The sequence below is a fragment of the Myotis yumanensis genome, unplaced genomic scaffold (genome assembly GCF_028538775.1).
Source record: "Myotis yumanensis isolate MYYU_CA2020_CCGP unplaced genomic scaffold, mMyoYum1.0.hap1 SCAF_2, whole genome shotgun sequence".
NCBI lineage: Eukaryota > Metazoa > Chordata > Mammalia > Chiroptera > Vespertilionidae > Myotis > Myotis yumanensis.
In genome coordinates, this window is record NW_027223753.1 from 62,547,515 (window position 1) to 62,568,925 (window position 21,411).

The 21,411-nt window shown below is 39.5% G+C and overlaps 1 protein-coding gene across 4 annotated transcripts in view; it reads right to left on the bottom strand.

Moving 5' to 3' along the window:
• The window catches only part of TTLL7 (tubulin tyrosine ligase like 7), a 142,064-nt gene that overhangs the window by 84,865 nt on the left and 35,788 nt on the right, over window positions 1-21,411 (bottom strand). For 3 of the 4 annotated variants that reach the window (XM_070405461.1, XM_070405462.1, XM_070405463.1), the window contains exons 2-6: window positions 7,453-7,651; window positions 7,123-7,254; window positions 4,229-4,350; window positions 3,356-3,423; window positions 248-406 (exon numbers count right to left, since the gene is read on the bottom strand). In XM_070405461.1, the coding sequence (XP_070261562.1) occupies window positions 248-406; window positions 3,356-3,423; window positions 4,229-4,350; window positions 7,123-7,254; window positions 7,453-7,477 (506 nt within the window). In that variant the 5' untranslated portion in view covers window positions 7,478-7,651. Of the gene's footprint in view, window positions 1-247; window positions 407-3,355; window positions 3,424-4,228; window positions 4,351-7,122; window positions 7,255-7,452; window positions 7,652-21,411 lie in introns of those variants that run through there. The other variant, XM_070405464.1, reaches the window with a different exon arrangement.

Below are 21,411 nucleotides of genomic sequence, written 5' to 3' on the forward strand. Positions count from 1 at the left end.
ACACACACACTGGAGGCCCAGTGCACAAATTCGTGCACAGGTGGGGTCTTGCTGGCTGGGGGGAGGGGACCAGGAGGTTGGCCGACTGCCCCTACCCCTGATTGGGGGGTGGGGAAGATTGGGGGCAGGGGCCACGGGAGGTTGGCTGGCCACAGTGTGCATCATAGCAACCAGTTTTTCCGGTCATTCTGGTCACTTGGCTTATATATATATAGATATATATAATTTACAGGTGAAAAATACCTACCCATGACCCATTGCACCATTAGCTGGTTTTACTATAAAAGTTTTCTGCTTCCTTTTTTTCTTCAATTCTTTCATGTAGTTCTGAAATTGAGTATATTCAGCAGGGAAGATCCATGTTCGAGGAATAAAGGTATAATCCAGAGGCCGGGACTTGATCATTCTGTTAATTAGAGATAGTATAAAAAGTAATTTCTATTCAAACTTTTCTAAATTTTCTTCCTGTGATCCTGACATTTACTACAAGGATTTAAATCTCTCTATTCATCTATTGATTCATTCAGCAGATGTCTATTAAGCATCTACCATGTGCTAGGCACTATTCTAGACACTGGTGATACATCAGTAAAGAAAAATAGACACAGTTCTCTGTCCTACGTACTAATTTACTTATTAGTAAATCAAACATATATTTGAGTACATACTATGTGCCAGGCACTGAGGATATAAGTTAATATGGTTTCTTTTCTAAGAAATTTACATATAGGATATTAATTAAATGCAATGTAATAGAGGTAATAAAGGCATATAAAGCAAGATAACATGGAAAAAGTCACTAACTATTCCTCAAGAATGGGGATTGGCAGTAGGAAATGGCTCCTGGCCAGGTGCCACTTATATTGCTTCTTTAAAGATGATTTTGAGTTCTCTGGGTCACCTATAGGGAGCAGTTTTGATTGCCTTTTATTCTGTTGGGTTTTGGAGTTTAATTCCTTTTCTGAGAAAACTATGTGAAGCCTTTAGTCAGTAGAGGGTGTTTTTATATGAACTATATGTGCTTATTCATGTGGTTTCATGGCCACAGTGTGTGTCCTAGTATTTTTGTATTTGCTACAGATCAGGCTGCCTATTTGATACATAACTTAAAGATAATACTCAATATCAAATGTTTACTTTTTTGTTGTTTTTAATCCTCACCTAAGGATACTCTTTCCATTGATTTTACTTTTAGAGAGTGTGGAAGGGAGGAAGAGAAGAGGGGAAGGAGGAAAGTAGAGAGAGAGAAACATTGATGTGAGAGAAACACATTGATTGGTTGCCTCCTGCACGCACCCCAACAGGGCCATGGATTGAACTTGCAACCCAGGTACATGCCCTTGACTGGGAATCAAACCCACAACTCTTGGGTGCATAGGCTGATGCTCTAACCACTGTGAAACACCGTACAGAGCTAAAGGTTTACTTTTGATGAATCCCAAATGTTAACCATTTTGTATATAATGATTCCCAATACAAATAAATTAAGAGAACTATTTTAAAATATTATATATTAAAGAAAATCTATTGTTTCAAAAATGTCTTTTTAATAAATATATGCAAGTCTTTTAATAGGTGAACAAATAATGTAGCAGATATTGTCCCCAAATAAAATTAGTAGAAACTAAAATGAAACCATAGTTTATAGTATGCAGAGAGGCAGGACCTAAATACATAAGCCAGTTGGCCTCCACAATTGGAGGGTCATACAGTTACCATATTTCAAGTGTTCTTTCAAGAGAACCCTGTAAGAAAGTTGTTTCTATTATGCAAAAAGGATATAATTACCAACTCCATGTGTCAAGCCCAGAATAAGCCAACAAGCTAAATAATCTTGGTACATTATTTATTGATTTCAGATAGGGGGAAGGAGAGGGAGAGAGAGAGAGAAACATCAATGATGGGTGAGAATCATTGATCAGCTTCCTCCTGCACACACACACCCCTCCCACTGAATGTAGAGCTCACAATCTGGGCATGTGCCCTCACTGGGAATCGAACCATGACTTTAACATTCATGAGTTGATGCTCAACCACTGAGCAACAGCAGCCAAGCTATTTATTATATTTTTAATAATGATATAAAATCAGATCAAGTTAAAGCTTTGATTAGAATAATATAGTTTTAAATTAACCATGTAGTATTTATGAATAACATTTTTTCACATATATACTTGGAAAAAATTAAAGCACACAAATATTCAAGATAAATATTTAATTCCTATACACTTTTCAATATCCATCTCAATTTCATTCCTCCTGAAAGCCTTCCCTGCCCGCTCAAAAATTATCTCTCCCCCTATCTTGGTCACCACCAGACTTTGACTCTACCTCTAACACAACTGTACTGTATGTGTCAGTCTCCCTCTCTTACTAAAATGTGAGTTCAAGGGAAGGACTAGGCCTTATTTATCTTGTTTACCTCACAGATAACAGTCTCTAGGGGGAAAGATAGACATTCAAAAATATCTGTTGAGTAAATGGATGTATAAACTTTCACTTGGATACAAACAGATATTTTGTTAATTTTACACATAATTTTACTAACCTTTCTCTGTGAAAGATATCTTTTAAAAATTTTTCTCAATTTATCACTCAAGTTCCTTAAGCTAAAATAATGTAATCAGTAGAGATATAAACTGCATAAAAATTCTACAATTCATTCAGTACTTGAGTACCTGTGAACTGTTTTTCCCATGAAAGCATATTGTTCCTCTAACAGTGGCCTCAGAAATGAATGTATGTGCATGTATATCCCTGGGTGGGCATGTACGGTGTGGGGCAAAAGTAGGTTACAATTGAGGTTTATAATTGTTCATATGGAAAAATACAATAAATAACAATGCAAGAATGAACGGTGTTTCACAAACTCACAACTGTAAACTTATGTTTGCCCCACCCTGTGTATATGTGGTCTACGTGTATGTGCGTGCACACATGCACCAACTACAGTGCCTGGCACATATTAGATGCTCAGTAACCAGTATATGAATACACAGATGCACACACACCATAATACAACATATTAGATCCTGCAAGGTTTAACTGAAAATAAGTAGAACATATTGAATAAACAGTAAAAAGAACCCTGAGATTCTAGAACCCAAGATTCTGCTCTAGCTCTGCTACCAACTATGTGTTGACTTTGTGCAAGGTATTTCTGACCCTCAGTTACCTCCTCGGCAAAGTGCAGGAATGGGACCAGAGAACTTTCCAGACCCTCCTAGATCTAAAATTCTCTCTCTTCCATCAAAATATCATTTCAAATCAATGTACCTTTGTAAAAGATAGCACTCTAATATTCAAAATGTAAATTTGTAACAGGTTTATTCTATTATAAGAAAATGAAGATTACTTGGTCATATTTCTTGCTAAGAAATCTTTCCTACAGATCTCCCCCATTCCTGGAAAATGGTTGATCCTCTGGAAAATAAAAAGGTAAATATTAATATCCTCATTGACTTAATGAATATAGTCATTTATACTATCATACAGTTACCACCATCTTTTAAGTTTTCATGTTTTAATAAACTGACAATTATTAATGTAAAATATTTAAGTTAAATGACCTATAATGAATTAAAGAATCTATAGTAATTGATTATATAGAGAATAAAAATTGCACAATTTTAAAGAAATCAAAAAAGGGTGTTTATAATGACATTAAAGTTACAATTGTTGGTGTTGAAAAACTGGTAATTAACTTTTACATTCTAAATTTACTATATTCATACAGATAAGCATTATAGAAAAACTAGTGAAAATGGACTTATTTTTTTTTCCCCTGCAGTAAATTCTGTGTTACCCTCTATACTAATGGAAGAAGAACTGCATAAAATGTGAACTGTCTAAAATTCCATGCATTTGACTTTTTTAATATGTTTGTATCACATCCTGAAAATAAAAGAATGAAGCCAGATATATAACGGACATGGAACTGCCACGTCATGATCTCGCTAGGCCATTCCACAGGACTCATCTTTAAGCATAATGCAAAGCACCAGTTTAGTAAAGGTTTTCTTCTATCAATTCTTACTTAAAGATGCAAAGAGGTTAAAAGTTACATCTGAAAGGATGCAGACTTCATGCAAAGTCAGTACTGCACAGCAACACAACAGGCTATTCAGGTGAGATTGTCAACATAGCAAGAACCCTATCTAAAGAAAGCTATGAGGGAATGTATGTAACTTTCCTAATGGCCACTGATGGGCCATGACTAACTCCCCACCTGGTAGTTTTGCAGCTCTGCAATCTTCTCCTGCTGAACTGCGGCGTCACACCATATCAGGTTACTCGTTTCATCCTCGTCTGAAGTTTTCATAAATCCCATTTCATCTATTACTAAACGAACTGCAAGTAAAAGGTTAAGTTAAACCAAAATTAAAATACTTCTGAAATATATCCAATGGAAAAAACATATTTTGATATGTATAAATTTTAGCTCAAGGTGTTTTGTTGGCAAAATCTCCATTAGTTATAGCATAACCTTGTTTTGAGTTACATCAATCTATCTAGGGCCAAATTATACTCAGCAGTAACTGAGGACTGTTTTTAGGTTGCACCCAAAATCCTCAGAGATTTAACAGGGACACAACACTGTTAAAGAGTTCAGTGATTATTCACAGCACAAGGAGAACATATGCACAGCTGAGACAACACCTCTATCAGCAAAAAGTATTTTCCTGGCTTTTTCATGACCTTGGGCTGGGTACAAAAGGGAAAAATAGCCCCTGGTCATTAGATCATTAGACCTACTTTCCACCTCCCCTAGTTCCCATTATTTTTAGCAATTAAAACCAAGTCAGCATGTTGACTCAGGATGCAAAATAAAAAAGCAGAATTCACTGCACAGATACAGAAACTGACTCTCTCCTATCTGCAAACCCTCTAATCTTCCGGAAAAAGAGATTTGTGCTCAGGAAAGCTTGTTTGTTAGTACAAACTAGTTATGGACTCTTCTCTAATTTAGATATTATAATTAACATATTGACATTTTTCTTCCAATAAATTTCAAGTTCCTTCTTGCTTACAATACAGGTAAGCAAAATACTTATTTGTAAAAGTTTTACTTTTACTGGTATCAAATATGAGGAGAAATGGTACAAAGCAATCAATTGTCTGAATGTATTTGGCTCAAGTATGATACTGATGAGCAAACACTTGTTGGTCTCAAATCCTGGGGACTCTTGTTTGTTTCGCAGCTGAGGAAAAAGAAAGAACTATTTATGCAACAGTGCCTAGTACACAGGCATAAAAGAGGACAGTGACTCGGTGGATGAGGTTGGGGAGGGGATTGTGAGCTGAAGATGCTGTTTGACATGAGATGCCTGGAGAAACTCAGGCTGTCTGAAGGCCAGGTGACAATGTAAGTCAGGGAAAGGGCTGTTCCTCTCTCATCTGCCATAGACCACCAGGCAGCTGTGGCGTCCTGGGGGCTCAGGAGCTGCTGTGCCCCCTAGAGGCCATAAGGAGGGCCAGGGCAATAGCGACATAGCCTGGGAGACCCCTTTAACTGGCTCACAGGCAGAAGACAATGAGGTCAGATCAGCAGCTCAGGAGCAGACCTGTTCCTGAGTACATGAGACGCTTTGTGTGCGCCTCTCAGAAATGACTAGGAAGACTTTGATGAGAGAAATGGAACCAGAATCAGTATAGAGACCACTAACACAACGTCAGCCCTCTGAACACTTCCTAGGAAAGTGAGAGGGAACTTCATTTAAACACTCTCCTTTAAATCAAGGTTCCTTATAAACCCCATGAGGACCTTCAAAGTGAGAGGATGAGTTAACACCACCCAGCTATCACTTTTAAAAAATATACTTTTATTGATTTCAGAGAAGAAGGGAGAGGGAGAGAGAGAGAGAGAAACATCAATGATGAGAGAGAATCATCAATCAGCTGCCTCCTACACGCCCCACACTGGGGATCGAGCCCACAACCCGGGCATGTGCCCTGACCCCGAAATCCAACCGCAAAGTCTTGCTTCGTAGGTCAACGTTCAACCACTGAGCCACACCAGTGGGGCTATCAATCATTTTTATGAAGGCCACCTTACTCTCGTTTTTTCCTTCTGAAAAATCGCTGCAGATAAGCCCTGAACCTGTCACATCTCATCCTCTCACACCAACATGCTCAGCGTGGTTCCCTCTGAGGAACACCTGTTGGAACAGAGTGTTGGGGGACCTCAATCCCACTGAAATATTTCACTGATTGTTGCTGAGCTTTGATGAATTAATGTAAATGAAAACGAGATTCTCAAATATTAATAAAGGGTAAAAAATTTAATATCCTTGAGGTTCATATGATTTTCCTCAATTCTTTTAATGCAAAATAACTAAGAAAAGAGGAATATTATTTGAGTGCTTGTTATTCATAATGAGTTTTGCAGTGCTGGGCAAAAGTATCTTAATTTCAAGCAATTAATTCTTATCTGCTCTCTACACTGCAGATACTTTTTAGACAGAAATACGGGAATTTCATTAATAAAAAGCAACAGTATCTTTAAAAGATTTATTTAAAAATGAGAGAAATGTTTTTACTCTATTCTTTCTCAGGTTCTCGTTGTTTAATAAAAATCTCAAATTTTAAACTGTTCAATTTCTATTTAACTTTTTTTTTTTTTTTAAATACATTTTCATTGATTTTCTACAGAGAGGAAGGGAGAGGGACAGAGAGTCAGAAACATCGATGAGAGAGAAACATCGACCAGCTGCCCCCTGCACACCTCCCACTGGGGATGTGCCCGCAACCAAGGTACATGCCCCCGACCGGAATCGAACCTGGGACCCTCCAGTCCGCAGGCCGACGCTCTATCCACTGAGCCAAACCGGTCTTGGCTTCTATTTAACATTTTAATCTGTTTAATGTTCTTATCATTTTATGCTTGATTTTAACATTGAGTTTAATCAAAATCATTCAATTAATAACCAAAATTTTTCATTTACACTGATGCTCTATTTTATTATCAACATGATAAATATCTCATTAAAAAATAAAATTTTATAAAAAGCATTTAAAAATCCTTACATAAAAAAGAGTATCTCTGAATTTCTACATTTTTTTTCAACATCAAATTAGGCTTTCCAACAGGTATGACAATCTCATGATTTTGAGAAGACCTACCAATTTCAAACTTTGTCCCAGCAACATTGGCTGTAATTGTTCCCTTCTTTTTCTTCTTTCTGACTCTCCTTTTCAGTGTGCTTTGAAAAGGCAGCTCTGTACTCAGATCCAAGGCAGAAGGCCCCTGAATAACTTTAAGAGAAACATAAACCAACCAAATATCACTGAAATGATAAAAATTCCATACCAGAGAACACAAATGCCCTCCCGAAAAATGTAAAATTTTAAGTTCTGGTTCTTTAAGAATCCCCAATTTTTAATTGTTATGAATAGCCAGCAGTGATGATCTATAATCTGTATTCTGTGATGTGATGAAATCAGTCAGCTTACCTCTTTCTTGAGGCAGCGATGGCATTATTGCCGCGCCAACTAGCAAGCAGTGTGTGCTCTGTACCAGGCTCTCAGGACCTCTGGAAGGCCCGCATTCGTCTAAGTAGGATATGGCTCCAAACCACGGAAAGTGCCTATCATATTATCTTGGTGGAATACTCGGGTTTCAGGGCACTGAAGTTATGGGAAAAGAAGATACCTGCAGGGATTTTAAAACAAAGCCATTTAGAAAACAACTTTTATGACATTTTGTGTTATCTACCAATACTATTTTTAAAATCCAAGAAAAGTGAAAGTTAATGTACTCAATCAACACGTATTTGTTAATTTATTAAACCTTATGTAAAATGCTAAGTGATGGTTCCCTGTCCTAAAAAGTGCAGTCTAGAGAAGGAGGTTTTATTTAAGTCACATATCATATTTACATACAATAAATAACATGCCATACACAGACTATGGCAACAATAACAATGTTCACTACCATTTACTGAACAATTACTATCTCAGGCCACTGACACTACTGAATCTTTCAACAGCACTATGAGGTAGAAGCTTTTATCCCCGTCTGTCTGACAGTAAGAAAATTGAGCACAGAAAGGCGAAATCCTTACAAAGAAAGTGACCAAGTGAAGATTAAAATTAACATCTCTCTGATGTCAAAGCTGGTGGGACCTCATGCAACCTTCAACCTAATGCCATAAACTTAACTGCGTTTACAATGAAACAGTGCCAGGCAGCAATCACATGCTGACAGAATGCAGAGAAAAGTGATTCCTTTGTAAGGGGTATGTGATGGGGAAGAGAGCAAGTAAGCTTTATAAAATAGACAACATTTGAATTGTGCCTTTAAAAATGAGAGCAATTTTGAAAGGCAGAAAACAGGAGGAGTCATTACTATGATCATCTTATCTGGGCACACAAAGCAATAAAATAACCATTTTTTAATGAAAGAATTCATTTAATTTGGCTACACTTTAACGTGACCTATATTATGCTTCACTTACATTTTCATTGTGTCTATATGCATCTAGGTATCTATGCCCTTACTATATTATACTGCCTAATCTATACTATCCACCTTCCAATTTCTCCCTTCATATTGTAAGAATCATGAGTTCTTGTAAAATGTCTCTAAGCATAATGAAAATGTATAAAACCTATCATGATAAACAAAGGTATTAATATCTTTATCAGGAGATTCCATGGTTTATTAAAAATTCAGAAATATTCAGAAATTTTCTACATAAAATATGATTTATATACATCACCCCAAATAGTCATTGTTCATAAGATTCATTATTAAAGAAAATTTAGAACTTAATTTGTTCTCAGGTATCACTTTTACTAGAATAATTCTCTAGAATAATTCAAATTCAAAACTACAGAAAGATTATTTATTACAGACCAACATTGGGCAGGTACTGTATTAAAAATCTAAAACATTTCATTATAATATACACTCAATAACTTAGGTATTATTTCTCCCAATTTTCCAGATATGGAAACTAAAGCTAAATAAGTTAAATAAATCAAGTAAGAGCTAATAAATAGAAAACCTAGGATTTGGACACAATTCTGACTATCCTATTCACCAATTCACTAAGTTCCACTGTATTCAGACACCATACTAATATGGTCAGTCACATAGAAGTAAAAGAAATTTGCAGCCCTATTGCTGTACATACTACAAATATTGTGTGTTCTGGAACTTCACAATACTTCAAACCAAACAGTGAAATTACAGTAAATATCCCTAACCTGACCTCAGCTCCAAATTCCAAGCTGGAAGTAGGCTAGATTACTTTTCAGAATAAAAGCTAGGAATACTCTAAAGTTCAGATTGATTTACTTCTGGAAGCTCTCTGATACCTCAGGGAGGTAGCTACTTGAGTTTACAAGTCCTTGTCCAACATCTTGTTACTGGAGTAAACAAAGACCTTCTTATGGTAACAGAGTACTTATTACATTGAAAGTAGGTGACAAAGTCAACAAGAGTTTAAGAAAAATGTTTGCCTAACTGTACTAACAATAAATTAGTATTTATTACAGGTTCTAAAAACGTATTTGTTCATTTCTGACTTAAACCATGAGCCAAAGGACTTGAATTTGCATAGAGCTCAAAACAAGAACTATTATTCTATCCCTGTCCACACAGGAATTTAAAGGCCTTAAAAGTATTCTATCCATTCATATGCTTTAATTCCATTTATGGTTTGGTGACTAACAATAAAAGTGCTTAACAAAGTCAAGGACTTCATTCTACCACCCCAATTCTAATCAGTTCACCATATTCTAAGTAAGAGATTGAGAAGGCAGATTGATCACACCACTCAGATAAGCCACGGCTACCTACTTTCCCCAGAGGAAAGCATGTTTCAGTTACGTCCGAAATCCTTTAAGCCAATGGTTTCTTACACTTGGCTTCAGAGTTGAATCACCTGAGGAGCTTTTAAAAATCTGGTTCCAAGGCCAAACCTCAGATGCAGGTCGAGCCCAGGCATCGGTATTTTCAAAGCTCTCCAAATGATTCCAGTGTACAGCCGAGGTTGACAACCTCTGCGGTAAGCACATAATGGCACTGAAGCAATAATAGTTCATTATAATATACACAAATGAAATTATTTTTAAAAGCTAAAGAAAACTGTTGTAACTATATTTACAAAAAAAAAAAAAAAGTCAAGCCCAACCAGATTAGCTCAGTGGTTGAGCATCAAACCATGAACCAAGAGGTCCCTGGCTCAATCACCAGTCAGGGCACATGCCTGGGCTGCAGGCTCTATCCCCAGTAGGGGGCATGCAGGAGGCAGCTGATCAATGTCTCTCTCTAATTATTGTTTCTATCTCTCTATCCCTCTTCCTTCCTCTCAAAAAAAAAAAAATCAATAATAGAAAAAGGTCAAATAAGTTGAAATCGCCTATATAAATCTTCATGTCTAGTTCAACTAAACAAATTGGGGGGAAAAATTGGGTGATCAACAGAGATCAACTTCAAGACTAAGAAACAATTTTAGTTTGCAAATAAAGAAACCACTTCCAAAAGGAATCAATTATTCAAAATTTCAGGCAAATGGTAACCTTGACTGTAGAACTTCAAGTGCTAACATGCAAAAAATAGATGCACAAGACTGAACAACAACAGTAGCAGCAAAAGAATTCCAATCCATTTATCCTGGAATTTTACCCTTCTTCCCAGTTCTTCCCATTAAATTTCTACCCATCACTTAAAATCCAGATAATCTGCTTTTTCCATCATATCTGAAGAAATCCACACCCTGGCGAAAGCTGTGTATGGGCTCTTTGTAAATATTTGGGAAATTCTGTGTATATAGATTACTAAAATAATCTCACAAAAAAGTCAATTGGAAATTGACTAAGTTGAAAATATTTTAAATAATATTAAATAAAAAATGTAATGAAAGCTGTTTCTATGGAGAGGTGGGGGGGGGGGGGGGTAAAGAGAACTAGTATAAACCAGTACCTACCATGTGCTAAGCATTTTCACATAACTGTGGATTAAGTCCACCCAATAGGTGCCCCACTACATTTTATTCCAGTTTTACAGAAAGGAAAATTTAGACTCCGTGTTTAAGTAACTTGCCCAAGTCACACCGAATAGGTAACAATAAAGTGGTTTGTTTCTAAAGCCCATGTTCCTTCCCACTTTGTGTACTACCTTCAAAATTCAGTCTTTACACACAACATATGGAAGATTTCACAAAGAAGTTTATCTGCTTGACTGGAGCTATTTATAAGATACAGAATGAGAGTGAGGGACTCAAACTGTGGTTTAAATGTGGTCAGGTCACAACGTTGCCTCAGATTGAATCTCCGCTTGGAACACCTGGCAGATCTGTATCCTGTTTGTTCCTGTTTCTCCTTCACGAAGGTGGTGCATGCAACTCCACAAACACTATTATGTATCAGGCTCTGTTGTCAGTCAACAAAATGGATAAAAATGTCCTTTCTCTGTTAGCATTTGCATTCCGGTGAGAATAGAGGAAAACAATAATAGTAAAACATATTAACTAAATCAAGAAAATGCTAAGCACTGCAGGGATGGAGGGGTGGGAAGAACTAGTTAGATCAGGAGTGTGAGAGGAGAGGAAGAAGAGGGTTTTAAATATTGTATATAGATAGGTAATGCCTTGTTATCACAAGTAGGGTTGATTAAAATATTATGTGATTATGTACACATGGGATGTAAGAACATGTGAATGTAAACATGTATGATGGAGAGAGGATTGGAAGCATATTACTTTCTGTGGTACTAAAAAAAGTCTTTAAACCCTCCAACATAGTTATTTTTCCTAAATCCTGGTTTTCTATACACTGTCTTTATTTTCTACATTGATTTTTAAGTTACTGTTTTCACACGGACAAAGGGTAGACCAAACATACTCCACATTGTATGTGTGTGCTTGTGTGAGTGTGTCAGTTCTCTGCATGGGAAGAGGAGGCAGGAAGATCTCAATCCCTCTCTCCACCTGTGTCCCAAGAATGACATTAGATTTGCTCACACTCCTAATGACTCTCCTTGGTAAGCTTCTGGCTCCTTGGTTTGGGGAATCTAGTTCACCCCCCCACACACACACTTCCACACATGCTATCCTATGTATGGCTTTGTCGTTCTCAAAACCCAGCAAAAAAAATCTGTATTAGTCAATACAGATCGCATATTGCTGCAATAATAAACAACCCTCAAATCTCAGGAGCTTAAAACAACTAAGGGCTACTTCTTGATCATGCTATATAACAACCGAACACTAGAAGAGGTGCTCCACATAGTACAGTCACACAGGAACCCAAGCTGTCAGAGCAGTCATCATCTTAACAATGACCAATCACTGTTCCAGAGGTAAAGAAAAAGTTTTGGAGGACCTCACACAGGCAACTCATGACACTCAAAATTTCTGCTCCTAATTCAATGGCCTGAAGCAGTTACAAATGACCCCAGCCAACAGGAGTTAGAAAGTGCAATCATATAAAAGGACCAATCACATTTTTTTAAAAAAAGCCAGTAACACTAACAACCACCACAAACTCCAATCTTGATTACTCCCTATTTGAACCTAGCTGTCCACCCCTAGACACTATTTTCTAGTACTCATGTGTTATACTCTCCGCTGCCTGGAAAAAAATAGCTGAGATTCTGTACTGTATTCAGTCCACCCCTTGGCTTTATACAGTGGACTAGAGGCCTGGTGCACGAAATTCATGCACTGGTGGGGTCCCTAGGCCTGGCCAGCAATCAGAGCCAACCAGGTTCCCCGCCTCCCCGCCTCCCCACGTCCTCCTTCCCTCGCTGCTCACATGCAGCCACCATGTGGTTCCCCACCTCCCAACCCCCTTCCCACCTCCCTCTGCTCTTTCCCTCACTGCCCGCATCTACCACCACCCACCCCTGGTTCCCCGTCCCAGCCTGGGGCCCAGTTGGGGGGAGGGACCGGGAGGTTGGCTGGCAGGCTGGAGGCAGCTCCTGCATTGAGCATCTGCCCCCTGGTGGTCAGTGTGCATCATAGCGACCAGTTGTTCCAGTCGTTCTGGTCATTCCGTAATGGTCACTTAAGCTTTATATCCTATACATGTACCCACCCATTCCTCCCTGAAGCAATGGAGATTAAATGTAATCACTCTTTCACAGTTCAATTTATCTCATGTAGAAGCATCCACAGCTCTTTCCTTTCTCCTTTTTATAACAAGACTAGAGGTCCTGGGGATCAGCCTAAGCCAGCAGTCCGGGGCTCTTGCAGTCCGAACCCTTCACTGCTTAACTTGGGAGAGGCTCCCGCCATCGCCGCTGTGCTTGCCAGCTATGAGCCTGGCTTCTGGCTGAGCAGTGCTCCCCCTGTGGGAGCCCACTAACCACCAGGGGGCAGCTCCTGCATCAAGCATCTGCCCCCTGGTTGTCAGTGCACATCATAGCAACTAGTCATGCTGGTCGTTCCACCATAACGGTCACTTAGGCTTTTATTATATCTACACTAATAAAAGAGAAACATGGTAATTAGCATACAACCGCTACCCTTTTCATCGGCTAATCAGTGAGTATATGCAAATTAACTGTCAGCCAAGATGGTGGCCGGCAGCCATGCACTGAAGCGAGCAGGGAGGCTTGCTTGCTTCAGTGACTGCGGACTCCAAAGTTCCCCGCCTCACTTGCCGGCCTCTCAGCTGCAACTCTAAGCAACTATGTACTATGTTGCAAATAAGAAGCTAAACAAAACCCCAGAAACCGGCTTTCATTCAGCCGGGCTTTAGCAACATTGTATCGATGTTTTCAGCGGCTAGGCCTCAGAGCTAAAGCTGGCCCAGAATTAAAAAAAAAAAGAAAACAAGGAGCGGTTGGAAGCTTCAATCACTCGCTTCCGGAAAACAGCCCTCAGCCCCTCACCCAGACTGGCCAGGCACCCCAGTGGGGACCCCCACCCTGATCCAGGACACCTTTCAGGGCAAACCAGCCAGCCCCCACCCATGCACCAGGCCTCTATCCTATATAGTAAAAGGGTAATATGCCTCCCGGCACCGGGATTAGCATGACAGGGGGCAGCGCCCAAACCCCCTGATCGCCCTGCGGCTCTGTGTGTGACAGGGGGCGGGGCCACAACCTCCCTATCCGCCCTGCTCTGTTCGTGACAGGGGAAGGCGCCCCAACCCCCTGATCAGCCCTGCTCTGTGTTTGACAGGGGGGAGCTCCCCAATCCCCTGATTGCCCGGTGGCTCTGTGTTTGACAGGGTGCAGCGCACCAACCTCCTGATCGGCCCTGCTCTGTGTGTGACAGGGTGCAGCGCACCAACCCCCTGATCGGCCCTGCTCTGTGTGTGACAGGGTGCGGTGCCCCAACCCCCCTCCATGGGCCCTGCTCTGTGAGTGACAGGGTAGAGCCATAACCTCCCCATTAGCCCTGCCCTGAGTGTGACAGGGTGCAGCGCCCCAACCCCCTGATCCGCCCTGCTCTGTGTGTGACAGGGGGCGGTGCCCCAACTCCCCTGATCAGCCCTGCTCTGTGCGTGACAGGGGGCAGTGCACCAACCCCCTAATTGGCCCTGCTCTGCGTGTGACAGGGTGCGGTGCCCCAACCCCCCTCCATGGGCCCTGCTCTGTGAGTGACAGGGTAGAGCCATAACCTCCCCATTGGCCCTGCCCTGAGTGTGACAGGGTGCAGCGCCCCAACCCCCTGATCCGCCCTGCTCTGTGTGTGACAGGGGGCGGTGCCCCAACTCCCCTGATCAGCCCTGCTCTGTGCGTGACAGGGGGCAGTGCCCCAACCCCCCAATTGGCCCTACCCTGAGTGTGACTGAGGGTGGCATCGCAACCTCCCGATCCGCCCTGCTCTGTGCATGACAGGGCGGCGCCCTAACTCCCCAATCAGCCCTGCTCTGAGCCCGACCAGGGGCTGCACCTAGGGATTGGGCGTGCCCTCTGCCACCCAGGAGCAGGCCTAAGCCAGCAGGTCGTTATCTCCCGAGGGGTCTCAGACTGCGAGAGGGCACAGGCCGGGCTGGGGGACCCCCTCCCCCCGAGTGCACAAATTTTTGTGCACCGGGCCTCTAGTAGATAATAAAAGGCTAATATGCAAATCAACTGAACAGGGTAACGACAGGTCAAACGAAAATGTTCCTACTACAACTTCAAAAAAATCATCATAATAATAAATATAGCAAAAATTTATTCAATTAGGCTTTTACTTTATAGGTAAACTACTCTCCATACACATAATATGTTATTTACAGAGAGGTTATTGCAAGTAGCAATCAGAAACCTATTACTTCATGGAAATTATTAAAATAAGGCAGTTGATATTTTATGTACAATTAATAATAGTTCCAAACATGAATACATTTTTTTTCCATTTTTGTTCTATAATGCATCATTAATTTCACTACTTGGTACCAAAACCAAATTTGATATATTCTTTTTATTTTCAAAGAAATGATGCTTTTCCTTCCATGAAAGTAAATAAAACATGTGCCACTTTTTAAACATTAAAATCTGACGTGTTCTTGTTTTGAATATTACTAGGATTTGATTTAATGTGAGCCCTATACAAGCAGCTTCTTAAACTTTAATATGCATACTAATCACCTGGGGATATTAATAAACCTCAGATTCTGGTTCATTAGGTCTACATAGACTCTCAGGCCTACATTCCTACCAATTCCCAGGTATTCTGGGTCCACAGATCACACTTTGGTATTGAAGTTCTAGACCACCACAATGTTTAATATTATGCTGATACAATTTTTTAAATCTAAAGCCCTTCTTTATAACATGTCAAATTATAAAACAATTTTAAAATTCATGTGGGTGATGTGAAATGACATCTTAATATTAAAAGGGCCCATGAGTCAAAAAAAGTAAAATAGGTTGGAAAATGCTGGCCTAAAGCAGTGATGCTCAAAGTATGGCCCCAGGAATAGCAGCGTCAGCATCACCTGCAAACTTATTAGAAATGAATATCCTTGGGCCCGATCCCAGATCTTCTGAATTAGGAATCCGGGAGTGAGGCCAGGCCTGTGTGTGGTTATGAAGCAGGCTAAAGTTTGAGGACCACTGGACTGGAGGGCTGAGGGGGACACCACTCCAGGCGTCCATCCCTTCCTCACGGGTCTTCTGCAGCGTAGCCATGTGGATGACAGAAATCACCTGGCCAAGCAACAAGAGGAGGAGAAAGCATTTGCCAGGGAGGGCTCTGAGCAGCTGGAAAAGAGGAAATTTGCTTCAGTTACTGCTGGTGACAGCCCTGCTAAGTGAGGTGAGGTTTTGCTAATCTAGAAAGACAGTGGTACTCCTTGCTTGAGCCCAAACCAGCTACCAATGCTGAGCAACCAAGACATTCATTTTTAAAATATGCAATCTGCCAAAACTGTAAGAATTAACAGCAGCCACAAATAATAATATACCCTCTTCTCCAAAGTATTGGGCCAGGAGCATGGGAGCTTAATCTGAAAAGGTTGTGGGTGGCTGAGAAATGGGGGAGAGAGAATGCAAATGAACATCAATAGAAAGGTGAACACATTATGGTACACTCACACAGTGGTGAAAATAAATGAACTAGAGCTATATGATAATCACCCACTATCAGATCAAAATGTACTGAGGCATATATATGATAGTATATCATTTACATAAAATTTTAAATAATATAAATTTTATTATATATATTGAGATATAGAGCTCAGGAATTAATACATATGGAAAAAAACATATAAAGAACTACATTCATGGGAATGATAAATGCCAAATCCAATAACCACCCATGTTCTATACATACTGAAGATGTAATTCTTAATATAAAGTATAAATATACCTTTATCATGTTTTAGCCTTCTGAAATATTGTAATAGGTAGAAAAGAAATAGCCAGAATACTTTTGCTTGAACCATTGTATGTCTCCTTGGAAGTATCATGTTCTAAGTCACACTGTTAGAAACTTAGGCCGAATCCAAGTGATAGGCAATGTGAGGTCACTGAAGGACATAAAGAGGAGTGACGTAATCCAAATTTCTTTTTGATAGATGACACCGGCAATTATTGCGCAGCCTCATGGGAGAGGGGCAGGCGTGGAGACAGGGAGTCTAGGAGGGTGTTGGCAAACGTCCCGGAGAAGTGGTAAGTGTTTAATTGTGGGTAGAAGGAATAGACGTAGGAGAAGGAATGCTGCTACTACAGAACAGCACCAGAACTTATTGATCAAGATAGAAAAAGTAATCTCGGATGACTTGCAGATTTCGCCTTAGGAGAACTGGACAGAACAGGGGTGGGGAACGTCGGGCCTCCAGGCTGCATAAGGCACATGAAATCATTTGGTCTGGCCCTGATCATACATTGGGAGTGAGTTAACTAAATGTTTGACCAAATACAACAGGCTAATTTTTAAGTTGTTAATTTTGTACGGCCTGCAAATGATAAATATCCAAATGGCTGGGGGCAGAAAAAAAGGTTCCCCAACCCTGGAGTAGAAGGTGGCAGCATTCATCAAAAGAAGGCTAAAGAAAGTAGAGATATTTGGGGGGGGTAAGATGATTAGAGTTTTACATTTGCAGAAAAGGATAGATGGGGGGTGGGGAGATACAGAAAATAAGACAATAGAATTAGTGATTGACTGCAAAGAAAGAAAACTTCTACTTGTATAAAAAAAATGCTTTTAAATACAAAAAGGTCCTTCAGAAAGCATGACTGCTCCTAGTTCTATGCTCTCTGCCAAAAAATGACAATAGAGTTTCAAAATGCCCAGCTGCCTGACTTGTGAACAAGTGACATCATCCAAACAACTGTCGTAACAAGAAAAGGGCAGCACCACTCATTGTGTGTACAAATTAAAAGGGCTTTTGGAGAAGCTACTTACTCTGAACATAAAAACTTTTGTCTCCCTTTCTCAAACGGGGTATATTCTCAAAAGTTAGATCTGTAGTGTGTTCTAGACCTTGAAACACAAACACACACACACACACACACACACACACACACACACACTTGATCAACCACTTCTAAAAATGTGACAGGGAGCCAAGTATGACATTATATAAAAATAAACAGAACTCTATTAATTGCAGTAACAATTAATATTGACCTTAAACAACAGTCGTCCCCACTAATGTACTGCTTATTTGTTTTTCAAACTATCTTAGCCTGATTAGTATTTGTTCAATGTTTATGGTTAAATTATAGCATCCTACAAAATGTTCACTAAGCTCTGGGGAATGCCTTTTCTTTGGAATTCAGCCTCGTATGACATGAAAAAGTAGAGATTAGTAAATAGGTAATGATATCACATCATACCTTGAAAACATTTTCCCATATTAATAATTATGTTTTCAGCATTTAGAATAATGGAAAAAGGCAAAAAGTTCCCTTAATAAATGTTGAACTAAATAAAGTTCAAAGCAAACAATAGCTATAATTCAGTTATTAAAGTGATAAAAGACAAGTGAGTTCAGTGTAGCCACCAAATGCCTGGTATTTATCAGTAAGTAGAGATAAAAGCCCCTTTGAGTAAATGTCTCCTAGAATATAATATTGCAGTTCTATATAAATCTCCGGTAGCTTAGGAATAGTATAACAAATTCTCAATTAACTATGGTATATATCACTCTCTTTGGTAGGTCCATGTACCTCCCCTCAATCCTTCACCCCACAAAGAACTGCCAAATCTAAGACAGCTGAATCTCACATCCTCAACACACCCAATCTATGCTTGACTACACAAGACTTCTCTTGTTCTAGGGAATAAAGTTGGAATTTAAGGTCCTTTGGACCCAACTCTCCATAACTCCTAGTAACCTAGATCACAGGTGAAAGAGAGAAACTGAAGAGAGCAGAGAATTTCTAAAATATCCAGTTCTCTGTTCTCTGCCAGAAAATGCACAATAGATATCAAGATGTGCAGCTGGTGAACAAATGACATCACCCGAGTGTCATCTGATGCCAGCATATCTAGTTTTAAATGTCCAAAACTTAACTCTGACTTCTGCTGAAAACCTGGCACTCCTCCATGTCCCTACCTTGGTAAAGGGCATTGTACTTAGCCAAATCTCCTAGAGACGGAAAAACCAGCATCATCTCTAACTCTTCCATTGATGACCTTGTCTGATATTCATTTAATGCACACTTTGTTATCAATTTTAGGGTATATATTAGTTTCCTTATTTATGTTATCATCTACTTCTAGAATGAGTTTTAAATCTTAAATATATAAATTCATTGGGTTGTTAAGTAAACCTCCCATGTCATTCAGATCAGTTAATAAATTAACACATGTTGAAGACTACTAGTTACATACCTAATAGTCATTCACTAGTTCTTCCTTACTAATAAAACACCTATGGGTTCATTATTAGAGCTAGCATCGTGCCTATCTACATATCTACATTTCCAGACCTCCTTACAGGTATATATGGCCATGTTACCAAGTTATGGCCAATGGTATACAAGTGAAAGTTGTTGAACAGAACTTCCTAGTAAAACACCTTAAAAGCGAGGTAGACAACTGGCAGACACCACAAATGTGATTGCGGGAGCCGCAGCAATTCGAAGTGACATTGGTCTTGTCGTGGCGATGCTACATCTGCTACATCTGGACTGCAAACTCCAGAGAAAATAAGCCTCCGCAGTGTTAAGCCCCTGTTATTTGGAGTCTCTGTTACCATCAGTTAAATGTGCCTTCAATGGATACGCTACTCAATAGAACTGACTGTTTTAGTTTCTGAGAAAGATATGCCAGCTTAAGTTCAAAGTCACTGGCACGATGACTTCGGACATTTACCGTTTTTATCAGAGCCACATTCACTCGATTCTGTGAACAATAACCTGAATTTCCTCTGGAGAGGCACTACTCCCTGCCCTCCCTCCACACACTTCAGGTGGGGTTGATGCTGATCCCAGTGCCAAGGTGGGCAAACAACTTCCATCTCCGATGATGGTAGAATCCCATCCACTTGACCATGGAATTGGTTCAGGGATGAACCTGGGACCCAACTAGAACCAGTGAGACTCAAGTCCAGAACTCCATTCAGACTCTTAGAGAACAGAGGTTCTCTTTTGAGCTGAATTTGCAGATACAGACCTGCATTGCTGGTCCTCATCTTGCCTCTACACAGTCTGAGGGTGAGTCAACATGAAGGAGGCAGGAAGATAGATAACAGATTCTCTATTAGTAACATAAACCAAATAATTGGTTTTCGGGGTTTTGTTTGGGTTTTTTATTTTGTTTTGCCTAAACCAGGCTCCTAACCAATACAAATGAAAATGAACTTGGGTTCCATTTTCAATTTTTTTTTTAAGCAAAGAAAATTACTTCAAAATGTCATTGCATTTTAAGGCCACAGGTCACGTGAAGTGAGGAGGCTTCCTTGCATGTCGCCTCCCTCAGTCTATTGACTCCCAGGCAGCAACTTTGAAATGTCTTTTCGTTTACAAATCCTTCAATCTCAAACACAGAGCCTGAAAGAGAGCCTGGAATATGGAAACTAAACTTCTGAGCTACCATACCAGAAGGTTACATTTCTGTAGGAGGTTTTGAACTTGAAATAAGAAATTGTCAGTTATATTAATTTCTAGAATCTAGGTAAATTTGTCACAGTTTTCAAATTTCTCTAAATTAAATTAAATCCTAGTAAAAATTGAGCCACAGTCTGAGAGTCATACAGTCAAAGATGAGAAAATCCATGTGGAAAAAGGAAAATGTAGAGGCTCAGTTTGGATCATGCTCTGCATTCCTCCATCAGCTAAGCTAAGCTAAGTGTATGACCATAAGACCTTCAACAGGGAAAAAAAGAATCATAAGGCTATTTTGTTTCTAAATCATTAAACTAGATGCAAAGTGAATTTATAAGATCAACTTTGGGGGGGGAGAATAGCCTTTATCTAACTGGCCCACTATTTAAAAAACGAATTAACTATATTTTAATAAGTTTAGCTCATTTTAAAATAAGAACCATCCCCCAAAAAGTCATTCCAGACCTTTAAAAACACTGTGCCTACCTGGCACCACATGCTTTGCTGTGAGACAGTCCTTTTATAGCAATGCAGAAGAAAAGAACTATTTTTGTCTTTAATTCTGACAAGCAATATTGGAATGCAGAACAGAGTTGGCGCCTGAAGTTGCCCAGTGCGCAGTCATATGAGATCCACAGATGCTGTATTCTCAAGTGATACAAATAGGGGCTTTTAATTGTCTTTCTTCTCTTGACCTCTCTTTTCACACAGAGTTAATAAATATTATAAATATGTATCACAAATCTGTTTAAAAGTTTTGTAATCCCTTCAATATTTCATTACATATCTAATAAAAGCAAAAAATATTTTTAATGCTCATCATTTTGTCAGGTGCTCCATTGAGAAAAAAAAATGTGTCTTGCCTTCAACCTATATATTTTTATTTCAGAGAAGAGACTTGGCAGATCCAAAACCACCTAAAAGACAACAATTCATCCAAAACATACTGGCATACTGATTGCATC